General features: G+C 39.8%; 1 protein-coding gene across 6 annotated transcripts in view; it reads right to left on the bottom strand.

The window, feature by feature from the left end:
* Nucleotides 1-21,383, bottom strand: part of PPP3CA (protein phosphatase 3 catalytic subunit alpha) — a 326,963-nt gene that overhangs the window by 46,751 nt on the left and 258,829 nt on the right. For all 6 annotated transcript variants that reach the window (XM_053901385.1, XM_053901384.1, XM_053901382.1 and 3 more), the window contains 3 exons: nt 19,852-19,991; nt 8,932-9,009; nt 6,383-6,477 (listed from right to left, as the gene is read on the bottom strand). In XM_053901385.1, coding sequence (XP_053757360.1) covers nt 6,383-6,477; nt 8,932-9,009; nt 19,852-19,991 — 313 coding nt within the window. The remainder of the gene's footprint in view (nt 1-6,382; nt 6,478-8,931; nt 9,010-19,851; nt 19,992-21,383) is intronic.

The raw sequence follows: 21,383 nt of genomic DNA, 5'->3' as shown, positions 1-21,383 counted from the left end.
GACTAGGACAAGCTGGCCTCAGAGAGGTTGCATTTGCTCCTGCGTGTCCACATCATGACTGCCAATAAGATTCTTACCTCGTTTTTTTTTTTTTTTTTTATTGGCAATTAAATCCTCTCTTTACAATGGTATGCCAAGCTGCAAAGTATCTTTTTATTTATAAATGGTATCCTTCTGAAGTCCCTGACTACATTTTGAAGGAAAATATTTGAGGATGTTGACTCCGCCAAGTTTTGGTGGGGCTAAAATGCTTTTTAAAAGCAATTCTATCAATTTGTCTCATTTAAAAGTCCAAACCATCATAATACATTTCTTTTCCCAGCCAAAAAGGGTAGACTTTAGCATTTTAGCAAACGATGCTCTTGTCGTCTTATCCTTGAAACCCAATTTTGTACCTCTCTCTTCCTTAACCGACTTTAACACTGAATTGATTTTTTTCCTTGTGGTCATTTTTAATCTTTGGTCTTAATTGGTAAATTAGTTTGGTTGCCATTTAGGCTTTTCTTCTCAAATCCAAAATACAGTTCATTTGATAAGTTTTATTTGATTACTTAATTTTACTGTGAGTAGCTTTTCCTGGAACTGAGTTATATAGCCCTGAATGTATATTTGCATTTCTCGATATCCGAATCACATATCCATCCACCCATCCACTCCTGCACCCATATGACAACTCATCTGGACCACAGAGAACAGGCGCCACATGGTAACTTTGTGTAATTTACTTTAGATTTTTCTGAAGCACAGGTGTACCACTATAGAGATAAAGGATTTAACTGTTTACATCAACGCTTAAAACACATTATTCCAGAGGTTCGTTATATTTTTGGCCAAACTGAGTTGTTTAAAGCAGAGTTCACATCTACCACTGTATTTCTTGATATTGACATATTTTACTAAGATTGCTTAAATGTCACTTTTGTCAGTTAAGCTTATTATTATTATTTGGTCTCCATGGACTAATTTCCACTTTCACTCAATACCATTCTTTTCTTTGGAGTATTTTCCAAGTATATCTGAATAATTTTTGATGGAATTCTTTATTTAATGTCTATCCCACTACCAAATTATAAACCCCACTAGAGTGAAGACAATTTCCATCTTATTTATTTTATACTCCCGGCACCTGGCATGGTGCTTGGTATACAGTAAGTTCTCAGTAAAGATTTGTTGCATTGTTGAGTGGGTGAGATTGAAGTCATTTTTATAGGTGGCATATTATTATTTTTAGTTTGTTTTAATTAATTTATTTATTTTGAGAGAGAGAGAATGAGAGTGGGGCAAGGGCAGACAGGAAGAAAGAGAGAGAGAAGCCCAAGCAGGCTCCACACAGTCAATGCGGGGCCTGATACGGGGCTCAAACTGGTGAACTGTGAGATCATAACCCAAGCTGTAATCAAGAGTCGTACATGTAACCAACTGAGCCCAGGTGGCATATCATTTTAAAAGGAAGAAGAAGGAGGAGGAGGAGGAGGAGGAGGAGGAGGAGGAAGAGGAGAAGGAATTGGGGGAGGAGGAGTTAGAAGCGGGAGGGGGAGGAGAGGGAGAAGGAGCACAGCAGCAGATATGTGCATGTGTCATTTCTACAGTTTTCTTCTGTTTGGTGTGTTTGGGTAATTATGAAATTGCTTTACCCTTAGGGCTACAGATTGAGAAAATTCAGATGTGCAAAGTGCTCTGCAAATGTTTCACTCCAATTTGGAAAGGGTATCAGAACTGGTTGCAACAGTAATTTAAAATGAGACGGAGTTCTGTGGGTCAATACTGGTAGGGTAACTTTTGAGCACTGTCTTGCTATTTGATTGAAGAAAGAAAATGCATCATTCAACACAGGTGTTGAAGGCCTACCATGCATAATGCAGGCTACTGGGCTTTACAATGTATATCAACAAGCCCCTGCTTCAAACTGATTATAATCTGATTGAGAAGTTATAGGAATGCTAACTGTAGGAAAAGCTAACTAGAAAAGAAAAATAATCGATGAGTACAAGGGCAAATGATTGCTATTTCAGGCATTCAGAGAAGGACTACCAAAAGAAGTCTGCATAGAAACAGCCTGGTGGGTCTAGGCCATTTAGATGAGCAGAAAAAGGGAGACAAGTAATCTAAATGAAAAAAAAAAAAAAGTTATGTGGGCAAAGACGCAATGGAAGGGACAGCCAAATGGAAGGGATAGTCACTGCGTTCAGGACGAGTAGAACAATTTGGCTTAAGTAAAGGGTTCACCCAAAGAGAAGCAGAGAGATGGGTATTAAGGTAGATCGAGCCATAAAGTGAAACTATAAGAGGCTGAGGAGGACTGTATCATCTGTCAGTTTCCCTGAAGCCACTGACAGGTGGCATAATGATAGCAACATAAAATATTCAATGATGATAATATCTTAATACCTCATAGCATTTTGTTTCAGAGTAATTTCATCTATTATTCACAAAAGAAATTTTTTTCTCGTTTTGCAGAGATGTCACTGCATATCAATAAATGTAAATGAGCTAGCTGTTTAATAGCAGAGCTATGATTCAAATCTACATCTTCTGCCCTGGCATGTTACAAATGTAAGCAGGAGTTGTCAGAGTGAGGAAAGAGAGGCCAGGGGAGTTGTTCCCTGTGTTATGCAGACCGGAAAGGATAAGAACCGCATGAATTCGTGTGGGTTACCCCAACGGATGGATGGGCCATTTACGGTCCTCATCACTTGCGGAAAGCTGCTTTTCTTGTAGGCAAGTACGAACTTCTAATCGGAGCTAACAGACATTTAAACATGAAGCTGATCGTGCATCTATTACAGGTGTTAAGATGGCAGAGTGAAAACTCTTTTCCCCATCACTTCATTTTGCCAAGGAACATTCCTGCTGCCTTTAATCTGTAGGCGCTTAAAAATCAAATCATACCGTAACTATTGGATTATAACCCCAGAACATTTTCTGGTCATCTGGTTTTTCTTTTTTCTTTTTTCAATTTTTGTTTTTTTAATCTTTATTTATTTTTGAGAGAGAGACAGAGCACAAGTGGGGGAGGAACAGACAGAGAGGGAGACACGGAATCTGAAGCAGGCTCCAGGCTCTGAGCTGTCAGCACAGAGTCGGACCAGACGCGGGGCTGGAACCCACAAGCCGCAAGATAATCACCTGAGCTGAAGTCAGGCTTAACCCACTTCACCACCCAGGCATCCCCCCCCCACCCCCACATCTGTTTCTAAGAATCAAATGATTAATTTAGGGATTCGTCACTCTCTGTCCATTGATTATGTTTTTGAAGGTGCTTTCGACCCAGTTTTCTTGCACTTCCTTATAAAATTCTCATTACCATTTATTTTATTCAAATCCAGTAATCCTTACTTCAGCTGTGAATAACTGACTCCTACTCCACATACTGTACACAGTGTTAGCATAATAGCTTTAAAGTGCTTCAGAGATTTTACACAAAAGTCTTTTGAAATCATGCTCAAGCTGAAGAATGTATCTTTTTTCTTCCTATCAGTTTATCTTTTTCTCTCAGAAGAATTTTTTATGAAAAGGTTCCCAAAATGAAATGCTTCTCTCCCCTTCCTAAGAGAATGTGATCTACCCTAAACACAAGAAAACAGTGAAAGCAATACAAAATCTCAAAGATAGCAACTCACTGATGTCTATTTTTTTTTTTTTTTTAATATTTATTTTTGAGAGAGGGAGAGTGTGAGCAGGGGAGCCGCAGAGAGAGAGGGAGACTCAGAATCTGAAGCGGGCTCCAGGCTCTGAGCTGTCAGCACAGAGCCTGACTCCGGGCTTGAACCCAGTAGTGGTGAGATTGTGACCTGAGCTGAAGTCGGAAGCTAAACCGACTGAGCCATCCAGCCACCCCATTAAGTTCTACTTGTTAAATCAAAACACTTGACAAAGAAGCAATGTATACCCTGTGGGAGAAATTGCCATTGGTCTCAAGCAAAACTGATACCCAACATTTTGATGAGTAGAAAAAGTCTAAGTCAGTTTTATATGGAGCGAAATCCCAGTCTTTTTCCTTTTTTTTTTTTTTTTTTTTTACTGTTTTAACTCTTTGTCAATTCTTAAAAAAAAACTTGTAAGTATCATCTGTGCTATTTAGTAATTGGTCTCTGTCAAGAAAATTGCTTGTTTGGGTGCTCCTTTCACCAGGTGAAATAGAAAAAAAAAATTGTTTTAATGCCATAAAAAAAAAAAAACCTAAATGTTCATATTGTGTATACTTTTAGGAATTAATAGGATTGGGGCGCCTGGGTGGCTCAGTCGGTTTTGCGTCCGACTTTGGCTCAGGTCATGATCTCGCAGTCCGTGAGTTCCAGCCCCACGTTGGGCTCTGTGCTGACAGCTCAGAGCCTGGAGCCTGCTTCGGATTCTGTGTCTTCCTCTCTCTGACCCTCCCCTGTTCATGCTCTCTATCTCTGTCTCAAAAATAAATAAACATTAAAACATTTTTAAAAGAAGGAATTAACAGGATCATGGTGGGACGTGCAACATGACCTACAGAGGTCTTGCATTCCTTGCAGGTACCACAGGGAAATTATCTGGTATGAGAACCCACATCCAATCCAAGGGAATGAATTCTTACTGGTCTTATACAGAAGATTTTAAGATTAAGATTTTGTCTGGCAAAAAAAAAAAAAAAAAAAGTGCTGCTTAAAAATAAAAGTTTCAAAAACACTGGTCTTGACTTTATTATTATTTTTTCCTTTTTCCAATCAAATGTGAGCCATTCTTTAATGTCCAGGTCACATTTTGCCTTAAACAAGTCCTTCTCTGACCATTCTAGAAAATCATTCTTGTCGAATGTACTTAGTGTTCAACTCTCTTAGTTTTACTCAATGACACCATGTCTTGTATTTTTATTCAGTCACCCACATGCCTTACTTTGTCAACTGGCTTATAAGCACTTGGCACATCAAGAGCATATTTTGTTTTACTTTGTACACTTCTTGCCACAGAGTACTAAGGACAGCTCCTCTTTTCTAGAAATTAGGCAACTAGGAAAGAGGGGGCAACTCTCTCTTGCTCCCTGCCATCCATGGTTGTGACAGAAACTTCACTGTGCCTTCTGATAACTTCTCTCTGTGGCCACAGAGGAGGGCCCACCACAGTTAAAAATGGCAGTGTAAGAGACTGTGGTGTGGCCATCCCACCCAGAAGGCATGCCTCTCTGGGCTATTAGGGTGGAGGCAGGGGTTGGAGAGTCATGTGCTCCATCTATAGGACAGCACAGATGTGTGTGTATGTGGGGAGAGGCAAGGATCTCAGAAAGCCACACTCAGATATGCTGCATAAATATTATGTAGACCAATGCCAACTATAGTTAATGCCTCTTTCATATGTTATCACCCATTCTGTCACACCTATACCACTTCCTGTCATTCCTGAATCAAGAAATTACCTGGATAAAAAAAGATAATGTGTCCCTTGCTCCTCCTCTCTTTCCTATAGTCAGTAAATAATACCCTCTTGTTTCCTGGTCTCTTTTAGGCACACAGGTATGGAGTTTCACAAAGGAAGTACAGGATGCTAAACCAGAAGATACAGGTTTGACTCCAGTTCATCACTACCTAATTGAGTGACCTGGGGCAAGGTAATTTAGCAACAGATACTCTTCATATTAAAAGGGGGTGGGGCTAATGATATTTACTTTTAAGTTTCATTCATTTTTTTTAAATTTTTTTTAACGTTTATTTATTTTTGAGACAGAGAGAGACAGAGCATGAACGGGGGAGGGTCAGAGAGAGAGGGAGACACAGAATCTGAAACAGGCTCCAGGCTCTGAGCAGTCAGCACAGAGCCCGACGCGGGGCTCGAACTCACAGACCGTGAGATCATGACCTGAGCTGAAGTTGGACGCTCAACCGACTGAGCCACCCAGGCGCCCCAAGTTTCATTCATTTTTTAAAAAAAATAAATGAATATGCACTTGCCTAGCACAGTATCTGACTTGTGGTAGGTATTCAATAAATGCAATTTGAGTTTGAATTTCAAACTATACATTCTTCCACTTATTGTTCTTGATCCCTTACATGCACAATCACACTATTCTCATTTAAATCTACATCCTTTTTAAGAAGCATGATTTTGGATTGCTTTCAGTTATTTCTTTTAAAACCCAAATCTACTAGACCAGTTTACTATAGACCCTGCTATACATTAGAATCTCCTGGAGAATAGTTAAAAACTAACACTGCCTGGGCTCCACATCCAGATCAACTGAATCTGTAACTCTGAAGATAATCACAAGATTTGCATCCAACAATAAATGAAAAAGCAAGGGGAAAAAGAATGGCTAACATTCTTAAAACCAAACATTCATTAAAACCAAACCCAAATAAAACACCTTATGAATTATTGCACATAGTATGTAAGAGCGCAAGAGGGCTCTAAAACCACTTACCTTTGTTATTGTACACATCTAAGTAATTTGGTGCTGAAAAAATTGTAATTAGAGAAGGGAAGCCTGTCGTTTGGCTTTTCCTGTACATGCGATACCTAAAAACAACAAATATGATTTAAAACAAGGCTATTATGAAAAAAATGATATCAAATTATAGCCTTAGAATAAGAAAACTAAAATTAGGTTTTATCACTCCAAGAGAACTCAATTACATAACATTAAACAAAATTTTCTCTCTAAAGTCTGTTTTACGCAGACATTCATTCATCTCAAGGTTGACAATGAAACATGTACAGTTTCTGAGTAGGCCTTTCCTGAGTTTAACGGACTTAGGGGAAGAGTGGAATTCAATGAAAAATCATAATTCATTTCCATGTGTTCAACAGAGATGACAAAGGTTACCTTTTACATGAAGATATCCTGCACCTACCGTGTTTTTGAGAAGTTTGCCTATATTTTTGACATAAGACTAAATAAGCAGAGCAATATATAAATCTTTACCACTAAAAACCAGGCTGATTATTCTAGTTATCCATACAATATTCTGTGCAATACCTACACAATATTCTGTTATGGTCTTGACTAAGTGATTTGCTTTTCAAAGAATGGTTAAATCTATGGGTTTTACATATTGAAAGTTGTTTCTATTTTAGAACTCTCTTTATTACCAATCTCTTCTGAGATCTGCAGGTCAAAGATTATTGTCTCAGCAGGGTAATATTTAATCAATCAGTAATGAAACAGAACATCTGCAAGATCTTTGGAAATAAACCAACAATCCAGTTACTTTTCTTCTACTTAGACAAAAATAGGATTTTAGTCCTCAAATAATCAAAAAAATTACAGGAAATTCTGGCTCTTTTCCATTGAGGTGAAAGCACATGTCACGACTTCTACGTAACAGATTTTAGTAATATCAGTTTAGAAAGATTCTTATAAAGCGCGAAACAAAATGTTATCACTCCTTGGGTATTCTGAGCCAGTTATTTATGGCAGAATAACCATGCCTACTCTAATTGGGTTCTAAAGGTGCCTCAAATAGTACCTTTAGACAGATAAATAACCACCTTAAAAATTATAATTTTAAAAATGTTTTGATAAACTTTTCCTAGAAGAAAATATCTTCTTAAAAGTCTTCTGAAATGTTCTAGAAGTATTTATTCTGCATATCCAACTGAACTTTGCTGGAGGAAAAAAAAGTCAGAATGTGAAAGGTAATAACACCCTCAATCTTAGTACCTTGACGTTATAAATCATGACTGGCTAGGCCTACTTGATAACAAATAAAAACAAAGAAACTAAATGACATAATCGCAATTTACCCCCAATAAATCAATCAAGTGCCCATTCTGAACAAATATACTAATTGATTTTAACTGATGCATTATTTTAAAATATTTTCAAATAAGCAGATGATTTCCGGTCTGTAGTGGGATTAATATAAAGCTGCCTAAAATGCTCAGTTCGGATAGTCAGCCAAAAGAGCATGGTGACACCACCGCCTTGAAAAGTTAAAAAAAAAAAAAAAACTTATTTGAGGACCCCATTGGTTAGGCATATCATTAGGTTATGTCGAAGGTCACCTATGACATGATAGTACTGGATCCAATACTAAGCTGTTGGGTCAGTTCATACCTGTTGATTATTGCTTGAAAAAAAGCTAACTTTGAAAGGAGCCTGGGATCTGCCTTGATGTGGGATCATCGGACATGGGCTTACTTCAGGATGTGGGCATCTCTACTCCTGATTTCGGCACACAGATTATAATACTAAGCGGTCCTCTCTTCCAAAGAATTCAGAATATGAAGGAATGAGTTTAAGCATTTGAAGGCAAACAACACCTTTCAGTGGAACCTACTGAGAAGGGTACTGGACATCAAATGCTTTTCATTATGCCTTTTGCTCCTGAGTGCAGATTCAATGCACTATCAAACTGAGTATCTGATGTTTCTTACTTTTCTAAGCCCTTATCATTGGGCTACCAATTATACTAATAATTATATGAAACCTGGACCCTAAATTTTAAAATTCATTATTATAAAATCATGTTATACATTTATTAGTTAGAATATAGGACTTTCTCCCTCATTTAAATGCCTCTGCTTTTGTCCTTTAAAACTTCACAAGGGTCAGGAATGATATTCTTTAAACAAGAGTACACTGTGCAATATCTGTTAAATATTTACGTGTAATTCTCATTCACACTGCCAACCAAGACTGAAAAGTTGCCGGTAATTTACTCACTGACTGGACTGTGGGAAGAGCAGGAATGGAAGGAAATCAGAGGGACCCTTACAAGGGCTTAAGAAAGCCGCTGAAAATTTTACCTGTTCAGGCTAAAAACGGAGGCGTTTTAAAGAAGACCTTACAACACATTTACAACTCATTCCCCAGGATCCTGCCCTATCTCTGTCATCAGAAGACAATGTTAAGATCGAAGTGCTTCAGGGAGAGAGCCTACCAAAAGGGACCCTCCAAACCTGAACAAAGTGAGGAAGCTGGGACCCAGGAACAACACATAGTTTCCGTAAACCCACAAAACTGCTCACCCTGCATCTTGGGCTTCATGGGCTCGGAGTATAGACAACAGGTTATTGTGCTGTAAGAATTCACATACAGCCGGGTAGCTGCCAGAGACAAAAAGAAAAGAGAAAGAAGCATCTGTTATGAAATCATCAAGTGTAGCACATGTATCTGTAACATCCCGATCTATGTGATTTGATCAAGCGTAATCAGACATACATCATTCATGAAACAAGCCTCTTGGCTCTCAGGACAGGTCCCCTCCCCACCCCTGCCCTGTGGCAGAAAAACACCTGCAGCTGTACTTTTTTACATAATCAGAAAGGACTGGAGATGTGTGAACAGGACAAAGAATGCAGGCCATTATATAACAACACTAGAAAAATGTCCACTCATAGAGAAAAACAGTATCAAGTCTACGTTTAAACACAGGTGAACAGGAGCATCAAGATAACATGAGAATAGAATTTAAAACATAAACCTCCATGTTCTCAAATACAGCACCATTTGTATTTGGATGCACGTGCGTGCCTGAGTACTCTACAGAGAGACGGAGTGAGGGAGTAGGAGAGACTAAGTCTTCTGGAAACCGAGCTATCAACTTACTTATGAGTACATTAATTGATATATCCTTCAAAATCTAAACACGATTAAGGAATTCACAGGTTTTAAACTGTGTACTTTAAATACGATCAACAGAACCATATCTTAAGGCTTATTCTTTATATTGACTTAATAAAAGCATTAAATATATAATCAAGATGATTTTGTCTGTTAAGGAAGTCTCTAAACCAAAGATGAGAACATTATTAAAAATGAAATTCAGGGGCGCCTGGGTGGCGCAGTCGGTTAAGCGTCCGACTTCAGCCAGGTCACGATCTCGCGGTCCGTGAGTTCGAGCCCCGCGTCAGGCTCTGGGCTGATGGCTCGGAGCCTGGAGCCTGTTTCCGATTCTGTGTCTCCCTCTCTCTCTGCCCCTCCCCCGTTCATGCTCTGTCTCTCTCTGTCCCAAAAATAAATAAAAAATGTTGAAAAAAAAAAATTTAAAAAAAAAAAAAAAAATGAAATTCAAATTACAAACTAAACCCGTAAAACTCTTTGCAATCACTTTGTCTCTAAGAATTTTTAATGAGATAAATGAATGTCATAAAAGTAAATAAATTTTAGAAATTGCAAATAAAGAGACAGAAAACCAATGCTCATTTTAATATAAACAAACTGTGGATGCCCACTAGAACTTAAACTACACGTACTGTAAGAAACAATTCAGCAATTATAAAGGTAGCACTTTGAAGAGATACTAAATAGTACATGTCACTCAAATAATTTACTATAAAGAGAAGATGCAAATAGTTTCTGTATTAAAGATTTTGTAAGAATTCCCTGCTCAAAAAGAAAAGAAATACCGTTAATCTGGCATACCACTGAAGAGATGCTGATTATTAAAAGGATTCAGTTCTTTGCAAAACTGGGATCTGAAATCAAAAATAGTCATGAGGCGCCTGGGTGGCTTCGTCAGTTAAGCGTCCGACATCGGCTTAGGTCATGATCTCTTGGTCCGTGAGTTTGAGCCCTGCGTTGGTCTCTGTGCTGAAAGCTCAGAGCCTGGAGCTGCTTCAGATTCTGTGTCTCCCTCCCTCTCTGCCCCTCCCCTGTTCGTGCTCTGTGTCTCTTTCTCTCAAAAATAAAAAAAAATAATAATAAACAAAACATTAAAAAAATAAAAAAAATAGTCTGTGCATGTGCACACATTCATGTGCATTTGTGAGCATATGTATGTGTGTTCTAGAATATTTTAGCAATTTGCTAAGGAGAGAAAAAGACAACTTCCTAGTTGTCCCAGGTCAGCTCAGTAAATGAATGTAAATGTAGCCATGGGTTACATGGTAACCTACAAACTGGAGAAGATGGCCCAGAGTGTCCACAGGGAAATGTGTCTGTATTGTATCTAGGTCGAGTTGACCAACATGTGTCTCCAAAGACTTTTGTTCTATCTTAGGAGAAGGTAAGTATACGACCTTTCCAGATCAGTGTGTGTCAACAAAAGAAACCCTAACTGCTGAGACATTGCTGGGTCTTTAAAGAATAGCACATATGTTTGTACATATTTAGCCATAAAGTGCCCAGCCAAAGGAAGACAGAATAGGGTGGCACTCAATAAATGTTCCTTCCCTTCCCTATCTCTTTCAGCCGTTTTTTTTTTTTCTTGTGCCCTTGAAATATTTCTTTAGAAATATAGTTTATTGCCTTGTTGTACCACTGTAAGACAGAGGGTGTTTGTCTAGTTCTGTCATGTTTTGTCCTTGGACAAATGGCTTGGCAGCACTTTTTAAATTTATTTTTTCCTTTTGTTAGAACCCACACTAGTCCTATGAAAGCATTATTTTAATATATTTTCTTCATGCTAAGTTTTATACGCTTATGTGTTTAAGTTTTCCCCCATGGAAATAGATATCTGATTTTTAACGGTAATCTGAAGAAAACAAAATTAACCTTGCAGCAATCTGCTAGGTTAATAGCATTAACTGAGGAACACTTGTATTATTACTTGGAAGGAACTCATTTTGAAGAAAACCTCTGGAAGTTTAAAGGCATACATAATCAAATATTCAAACTCTCGAAGAATTACAAACATTTTTCTAAATAAACTTAGAAAATATTTGGCTATCGAGATTCCCATTATTGGTCAACTGTCTGGGATACATTAAAGTCTTCAGTGATATTAGGTGGGGAGAAAAACACAAAACTTCACAATATTTTTGTGCTTTTTAATGGAAAGGATGATAAAAAAAAAAGCATTCCAGCTAAAAAGAACTAAAGAGGATATATGTTAAGAATGGTAATGTCAAAGATTCACTGGTGACGTGTTCCATTTGTTAGATGCAACAATCCCTAATCCCTGTGTTAGGCACCAGGAGACGTGCTACGGTAAGTGTAAGGTGTGGTTTCTGTCTTGAGGGTATTTATTATCTAGGCAGGAAAGTAAAGCATGCATTGATAGTATGAAACAAGAAAGCAAGCACAGGGTGCTGGGGAGATTTTTTTTCAAAAATATCTATCTCATGTTAGATCTTTTGGGGTTTTGTTTGCATTAATGAGGTGATGCTTCTGTGTTTTGTGCCCAACAAGAAGAGCCCCTTCTGCCCCAGGCTGGTCAGCCCAAGCAAGGGCCCATGCCTCGTTTTTAGCAGGGGGCCGGCTGCATCTCAGTCCCACTCACAGCCCTCCAGGGGGCACCCTTGTCAGGCAACGCTTGTATGGTTTCATCAAACCCAGTGTCCTGGACATGCCTTGAAATAAGACTTAATGCAACGATCTGGGAAGGGTAGTGATTCTTTCAGCTTTGTGATATCCATTTACCGGCATGCACTGCTGTGTTTGGGGAAGAAGCTGCACTCTCTGAAAATGCCTTTTTTTTTTTTTTTTTTCCCCCACTTGGAACATGATTATTCCTTAAGCACTAGAGAATACATTTCTCTGAGTAGAAAAGGAGGTGGAAATTTCCATGGAATAGTGGGAATCCTTAGGTCTGGGTTTTTATTCCAATTTCTTGTGTAGACTCTGGAAAATTGCTGACCCTCTTTGAGCCTGAATTACCTCATTTGTAAAAATGCAGACGGTAGCATTTGTACCACAAACTTAAGATAAAGACTAAATGAGTTAGCAATATATGTAAATTCCCTAGTCCAGGGCCTGGACTGATAGGGGTAGACACGTAACAACTCTTAATTTTCTCTCCACCACCATGGTGTGGAAGACAGAATGCAGCATGGAATGGTGAGTCAGCAACCCTCGATTCTAATGGTAGCTGTTGTGAAAAAGCAAGCTACAGGCCTAAAATGGCATTGCTTAGGCCAAGTCACCAAATTGGGGCTTAATATCTAACCTAAGGGAAGTTTCAACCTCCCCCAAAAGTGTAAATCTTAACTGGTCAGTCAGGAATTTTCTGAGGGGCACCAGTGAGGTAATCTGTCGCATGGGCCCTCTGCCTCCACCAAAAGACGATGAGGTAATGGTCATAAGATCCCCTGCCCCTCCCGTAAGGGAAAGTGACTGGCCTGAAACAAGACTTTCTTTTCTTTTGCTAATAACTCCTTGCCCCGCCCTCCTTCCTATAAAAACCTTCCATTTTTTGTACAGCCCCTCAGAACCCCTCTACTTGCTAGGAGGGGTGCTGCCTGGTTCATGAATCGTTTCAGAAAGCCAATTAGATCTTGAAATTTAATCCATTGAATTTTTTCTTTTACAGTGTTAAATTTATTAGTTGTGACTTGTGTCAATTCTTAAAAGCAATGACGTCTGGGGAATACTGGATAGGAAAGGGGTTAGAAAGGGAGAGGGGCAGACACAGACTGAGCAGGAGCAAAGGTAAAGAAGGTAGAAAAGACAAACATGTGAGAAATGGTAGAAAAGCTGTTTTGGCATTAGAGAGAATAGCCATTATTAGACTCAGTCTGTTTATTCTCTTATTTTTGTTCCTTCCTATATTAAGCTATATTTTAGATCTTGAGTTAAACCTTCTGCATTTATCTCTTTAAGATATAGACAGAGGACATTATTTATTAAATATTTATTTATTTTGAGAGAGAGAGTGAGAACACGAGTGGGGGAGGTGCAGAGAGAGAGAGAATCCCAAGCAGGCTCTGCACTCTCTGCAGAGCCCGATGCGGGGCTCGAACCCATGAACCCGTGAGATCATCACCTGAGCCCAAATCAAAAGTCGACACTTAATCAACTGAGCCACCCAGGCGCCCCTACCAGCGGACATTATCAAAAGGCTTTTTTATGCTTTTATGTCTTCATTTATACTTTCCTTAAGTATTTTTAACTTCTGGAAAAGCCCAGTCTTCTGCCAAGCCCTCACTGAATTATCATGGGTGAACCGTCCCCTCAAACCCAGCTCATCCTGAGGTGTGCACAGAACTGCTGCATCTCCCATGGTCCCGGAGTGTATTTGTTTAAGACAGCATTCGTCATGTTGTGGTGTCAATTACGTTTAACTCAGTAATAGTAAACGCCTTAAGAGACAGATATTATTTTTAAATTTGTCTTTATATCCTAAATTTAAGCAGCAACCTGTCAGCTTCTTGGAGCTCACGTTCACTTGCAGGTGAGAGAGGTAAAGGGTGTCTTTCCCTCGTCAGGTTCAGCAAAGCAGAGGCACTCAGCCTGCAACCCTTTGCTAAGGGATTGGGAGAAAGCTTCTCCCTGCCTCCTTGGCATCCTTCCCCTCTCTCAGGCCAGTAGTAAGGGAGAACTCTGCCCAACCGCCAAGTTCCTCCTCTGCTTCTGGGGGGCCTTAGCCCCGGGGTGTCCTGCTGTCCGCATCAGCCGGGATGCTGTCAGGCTTATCTTTCCCCAGGACTTGCCACGTCGTTGTTTTGTTTTGTTTCTTTTCCCCCAGGGTTCTTCAAGTCATCTCATTTACCCACTAGGTATCAAGTCTGGAAGGGCTCCGATCTCCCCGACACAGTTTCCCCAGAGCCTGAGTCCTCACTTGCGCCTGGCTGTGGGCGGCCTCGGGAGCAGTGAGAAGTTTTTATTCAAGGCAAACATTTTATCGAAGCTTAACAGTTATACAGAACACTGCCCAAATCAGAAGATTACAAACTGATGATCTTCCCATCGTAACTAGCACTCGGGCCGAGGCACAGAACATTACCTGGAACCCAGCCACTCTTCGTATCTCCTTCGAATCACTATTATCTCCTCACCAAGGGTGATTGCCACCCCGGCTTTGAACCTTATAGATTAGCTTTCGGTAATGTTCACCTCTTACTTCAATGTTGTCATTAGGATGCACTCTAGTATGTGGCTTCTTCTGCTGGCATCCTTGTGGCACTCACCCCGTCATTATGGGCAGCTTTGGTTAACTCATTCTCATTTGCTGTCTTAGGTGTGGAGATACACTACAATTTATTATTCATTCTATTAAATAGACATTTGGGTGGCTTCCATTTCTTGGCGATTATGAATACTGCTGCTGTGAACAATCTTTGGGGTGCACATGTGTAAACATTTCCAGTGGATATATAAACAAAAGTAGAATAGTTGAGTTATATGAATATTCAGCTTTAGCGTATCCTGAAGCAGCTAACTGTGATTTGGGATGAGCAGTAAAATGGGACCATTCAGATGGTCATCTTTCTAGATGCGTTCTATTTCATCGTATTTTCTTTTCTTCTTTTTAAGCTTATTTATTTTGAGAGAGAAAGAGAGAAAGCGGGGAGGGGCAGAGGGAGAGAGAGAGAATCCCAAGCAGGCTCCACACTGACAGCACAGAGCCCGATTCGGGGCTTGAACTCACAAACCATGAGATCATGACCTGAGCTGAAACCAAGAGTCAGAGGCTTAACACACTGAGCCATCCTGGCACCCCCATCATATTTTCATAAACACCACTTTCCCTGCATGCAGAAAGCTTCCCCAAATGACTGGTTGGATATACCCTATTTATCCTTTAAAACTCAGGTCTTGTAAAACCTTCATGATGCATTGTCCCTTAAACTCCAATCCACCTCTCTTTGGGCTAGGCCCCCTAACTGTGTGTATGTGTATGTTGGGGGGGGGGGGTGGTGAGAGAGAGACAGAGAGAGAGAGAGAGAATTTCCACATTCCTCACAGCACTACTCACCTTGTATTTTATTTGTCATAGTTCATAGGTCTCTGACACTCAAAGGCACAGTCCCGCAAAGGCAGGTACTCTATCTATAGAACCTCACAGAAAGTATATATAATAGGTACTCAACTAATGTTTGTTAAATAATTGAATGATCAAATGAATTCTCAAAAGAACGCCCATTAAGTGAACTGTATGATTTGGGGAGGGAGTGGGAAGGATGTTGTGAAATTTAGGTGTGATTTCAACAAACTAAAAATGAAAGTCTTGAACTCAGCGTGAGAAGAAGGGATGACAGGGTGATCTACAGCTGGTGAAATTTTTTTTAATTTATTTTTTTTAATGTTTATTTTTGAGAGAGAGAGAAGGGCACAGAGTATGAGTGGGGGAGGGTCAAAGAGAGAGGGAGACACAGAATCCGAAGCAGGCTCCAGGCTCTGAGCTGTCAGCACAGAGGCTGACGCAGGGCTTGAACTCACAAACTGTGAGATCATGACCTGAGCCAAAGTTGGCAGCTTAACCGACTGAGCCACCCAGGCGCCCCATGCTGGTGATATTTTTAAGAAAGGGTCAATAAGATGTGATGACTGATTGGTGGTGATTTCAATGCAGAAAGAAAAAGCAGGGATCTTTGTTAGTCTGCATGGCTGTTAATAGAACTGTTAATAGAAACAGCGAAACCAGGAGGAATCTCCCGCGGGGAAGTAAATAATAATACTTTTCAGGCAAGGTGAGTTAAGGTGAGGATGAGACATCTAAGATAAAAATTTCCAGCAGCCACCTAGAAATAGAGAGGTCCAGCTCAGGAAGATAAACAGATGAAGGGGCTAGATCTGGTAATCAAACCACAGAGTTTACAGTTTACGGTGAAGGTAAGAGAACATGTGAGCTTCTGGGGGGGGGGGGGGGGCGGAGGGGAAGAATGAAGAAAAAAATGTGGGAATCAGGAGGAAGACCCAAGATGGGCAGCACAAGAGGCAGGGTGCTGCTGGATCAGTTGGAGGAGAATCGGGACATGTGAGAAGGAGGAACCGGACGACTTCCAGGTGGAAGGGGCTGGCAAATGTCAACAGCAAGAAGAGAAGGTGGGCTGTGTGAGGGGAGAAGACAGGCTGCTGATCTGTGATTAAGAGCCCAGCAGTGATTTGAGTGTGCCGCAATTTGCAGCTTCAAAAACACTTTTAAAATGACTGTCAAGATGTTCTTTAAGTTTCAGAGTTTAGAGGAACTTCAGAACGTCTGACCGAACTCACTCCTTTCAAAGCAAGCCAGACCTAGAACACAAAGCTTACATGATTCATCCGAGGCAGGCGTGCACACTGCCAACCTGAGCACCAAATCTGGCTGACAGCTTTGGTCTACATGAAAATGCAATTTTTACCTCCAACTTGTCAGGATCCTCACGGATTTGTACGGTGTAAATCTTGGTCTGTTAAGGATCACAGGTACCTGCCTGGACATTACAGGCATTTGAGTTCGCAAACTCCACTCTAAGGTTCCAAACATAATGGTAGCACCTGGGCAAAAGCAGAGGATTCCTCCCCCTCTGTCCCACCGTCTCTCTTCTCTAACTCATGGTGGCATGAATGCATTCTTACTGATGCATTTTTCTGTAGAACTTCATTTCATTTAAATCATGGCCCAGACAGTATGTTAGATGAGGGACAGGGTGGCAGGGCAGATTCCACATAAATGTGTAAAATAAAACTGGGAGTTGTCCATCAAAATGACTGCCAATAACTCAAGCGAAATTGTCACCAATTTCTCTACCAATTTGATCACTCCCTTGTGCCCCTCTAGCTCGGCTTTATAAACCACGGCCACAGAAGATGCCTTGCCGCCTCCAAGGGAACTGAAAACAAAAGCATCAAAAAGCTCTAGGAGAAGGAAAGAGTCATTTTTCTCTTCCGTGGATGAAACAGAATCCAGATTGCTTTGCCATTCGCCAGAGTCGATAGGCTGTGGGTTTATATTCAGCATTTGTCATGGCTACAGATATTACAGAACTCTCTAATGAGAGGACTTAAACAATCATTTTGTTGAGAACAAAAGTGTGAAAACATGCATAATCCTCTAATTATCTAGTTTGATGGACTTTATCTCTGATGTAAACACATCTGTTTCTATACTGACAAAACAAAAATACCGTAACTTTATGTAAGTCCAGCACAGAACTTTACCTAAAATATGATTTATTTGAACAGCTGACTCAGAAAACCAATGGAAGGATGTTACACTGTGAATGAAAGAAAGATTAATGCAATGCGCCTCGAAATCAAAATCAAGAGGTTGGGATTTTACTTGCTACTGGATTATTGAAGCACAGATCAGGGGTATAAGGTAAATCAGTTAAATTCTCACAGTGTAATTAGGGATTTGACACCAGATTTTAAAAACTGAAAAATTGGGGCGCCTGGGTGGCACAGTCGGTTAAGCGTCCGACTTCAGCCAGGTCACGATCTCGCGGTCTGTGAGTTCGAGCCCCGCGTCAGGCTCTGGGCTGATGGCTCGGAGCCTGGAGCCTGTTTCCGATTCTGTGTCTCCCTCTCTCTCCGCCCCTCCCCCGTTCATGCTCTGTCTCTCTCTGTCCCAAAAATAAAATAAAAAACGTTGGAAAAAAAAAAAAAACTGAAAAATTGGCGTTGATATATTTCAACAATATTTATCTTTTTCACTAAAACTTTTATCATATTTAAGAAAAGATCACTTCCAAATTAACTAATTCCTAAAAAGGAACTTTAGGCCTTGCAGAAATATTTACCACCCTTCTTCATGTCACCCCAAAATAGACTCCTTGGACATGGTGCCCAAATTTCCAAATCATAGAAATGAATTGTAATCTTTCTTATCAATAAGCTTGGCACAAACCTCTTTCTTCATATGTATAACAAAAAAGTATTCTGTGAAGGCTGTTTTACAGTGCGCAAGACCTTCTGTTCACAAACTCACTTCTCAATCACTTCAACAGAGGAGTAAAAGGAAGCTTTCCCCACCCCCCTCACCCCCCCACCCCCCCCCCCCCCCGTAAGGAAAACTTAAGGCGTGAAGCAAAATGCTCTACCGCTGAACAAACTCTGATCGATGTTATGTGGAAGGATGCTGTCTGCTTAGTCTCCAGACAGAAGACATGTTTCAGTTCTTTCTCACAAGCCTTCTCATCTGCTTAACTTCCAGGGCTGGAATTGAGCATAAACTTCAGTGCACATCACGTTTGGTCTGTAAGTTTTGTTTTGGTTAAAGACTGTGTATTATAGAATTTAACATTCTCGGTTTCTCCGTAACCTCCTTCTCCTGTCTCTCTGGCTCCTGTCACATAAACTGTATATCGGATGCTAAGAGAACCCAGTGAAGCTGAGGGGAGTCAAATGCAGAGGCCACAACTGAGGTAAAATGTCAGGAAAATCGCAAGGACCCAAAAACCCGGCTGTGTTGCCGATTTCTCTCTGAAGTGCTCTGAAATGTTAGGAAATGGGCAAATCCCCCTACGCTGGCAAATATAAAAATTATTGTAACAATCTTTCAAAGTGGCTTGTGAAAGTGCTAAAAATAAATTTACTATGGTACCTATATACTGAGCTGCTAATTTTAATTTATCCAGGAAGTGTAATAAACTTAAGAAAATGTAAGAATAACGTCAATATAATTTAATTAACAGATTTAAAAGTTGTTTCCCTGATTTAAGTTATGAAAAGTGGTAAAAAATGTTTGAAGTGACTATATTGTTGAGAGGAAGATGAAGGCTGGCATTGGAATTTTTTCTACACTCTTTGAAACAGAACAAATTTTCTACCAAATGGTACTACCTCGCCACCCGGATATCACATGCTTATGCTTCTTCTTCTTTTTTTTTTTTTAAAGAATGCACGAGACACCCAGAGCCAGGAGAAGACAGAGAGAGAGGAGAGAGAATCTTAAGCAGGCTTCACGCTCAGTGCTGAGTCTGACATGGGGCACAATCCTATGACCCTGAGATCATGACCTGAACCGAAATCAAGAGTCGAATGCTCAACCAACTGAGCCATTCAAGCACCCCTCCCCACCACATGCTTCTTTTACGGCTTTTCTATTCTTCACAGGTATTATATCAGTGTATTCACAGAAATGTTTTATTTATTTGTTTTTTTTATTATTTATTTATCTATCTTTTTTACAAGTGCTAAGAATCCACTTGAACCAAGCTTGCAAAGTGATGCTTTCATTTATCCTCGTTTCCTAGAGAAGTGATATAAACATCATAAACACATCAGACTGATAAATGAGAACGAACTGATAAATGAGAACATTTATGAACCAGATGTGCTCCAGAAAGCGAACCGTCCATCCTCACCTGTAGAAGTATGAACACCCCCTGACTGTGTTGTGAGTGAAATGTTCCTGAGTCTTCTCATTTCCAAAATCCTCCAGGGGGTCTGACCACAGGATATCACACATAGGTCCGTAAGCAGGTGGTTCTTTGAATCGGTCTAACTAAGAAAAATAGAAGACAGAGAGCAAAATACTAATCTTTGGACGCTTGGAATCCAGAAAATACACGTGTTTTTGTGGTCCCTGACTTCCTCCCCAGCACAGTGCTTGGTGAACTGCCCGCTCCCTCTCTTCCTGTTGGCTTTCCTGCCTTCCTTCCTCCCCCTCTGTCCACACTTCATCTCTCTCCAGTTTGCCCTCTTTCCTTCTGAGGAGTCTATCTGTTGTCTGCCTTAACCTCTTCATCTCCCTCTTGTCTCCTCCTTAGTTCCTACTCTTTGATCCTTTTTTCCTGTCTCCTGGTTTACTTTGTATTTTTTCTTTCCCTCTTCCTTACTTATTTGATCTATCTCAGTATTTCAGTCACTACCAGTTGATGTGACTCCGTGTTTCATTTCTTGAGGAGGAGATTTTATTTTGTTTTACCTTTGGGCAAATCTCTATTACTGCCTCCACTAAACAGTGATTTAGAAAGCTGGATGGAGAACAACTTACGGTTTTTATATCTCACAATATGACTTTGAGAACAAACGGCTTTCATTTTAAGAGCAGCCACTTGTTATATGACATTCTGGACATTAAAGTACAAGCCAGCTGTAGTTTATCTTAGTAGGTACAAACCAAGAGGAATGATAAGCAGTAAAATAAACCCAAATTTAGCTGGTCGTTCTTCAGCTCACAGTTCCAAGCTTTATAGTTTCACCAAAACCCTCATATGAAATCCATTTTCCAGCTATAAATGTTCAGCAAGGTCATATTTCAGTTTAAAAAGGTGTATTTAGAAAGTAAGAGCAATATAATAACTGGAAATGACACCTCACCAACAATTTTAGAACACTGTCACTTTCCTGTAGTTTATTCTGATTTAACTGCAATTAGAGAATCTTTGGTGAGGTTAGCAGATATTATACAGTCTCTTGAAAAAAAAAAGCATAAAACAGCTATGAAAACCTATTAAAAACTGATATTCTTCATATTCAATATTTTAATATTTTTTCAAAAACCCACAGGGAAAGGGGGATATATAAGCTTGGCAGCCGATCACATTCTTTTTCCTCAGACATAAAAGGTGATGTAAATAATGGTTTTGCTACACACCATTTTTTACTAATACCTAAAAAGAATGAAGCAATATCTCAAAATTTCAACACTCAATGAAAAACTTCAATAAGCCAAGACCCACCATATTTCAACCATTATGTTATCCATAAAATATTCATTGCAAATTTAGACTTGTTTAAGAGACTTAAATAATTTATGCTTTTGGAACAATTCATCCAAGAAAAATAACGCTTGTGAAAATACAGAATTTCTTTCTAAGAAAAAAGAACTTATTACAGGCGTAGAACAGCAAAGAAGGGGAGTCTTTCTGATTACTATGAATTCCCAGCTGAA

This window comes from Panthera pardus, unplaced genomic scaffold (assembly GCF_024362965.1).
Source record: "Panthera pardus isolate Hobbes unplaced genomic scaffold, ASM2436296v1 HiC_scaffold_13, whole genome shotgun sequence".
In the NCBI taxonomy this organism is placed as follows: domain Eukaryota; kingdom Metazoa; phylum Chordata; class Mammalia; order Carnivora; family Felidae; genus Panthera; species Panthera pardus.
This window is presented reverse-complemented; position numbering and strand designations above follow the sequence as displayed.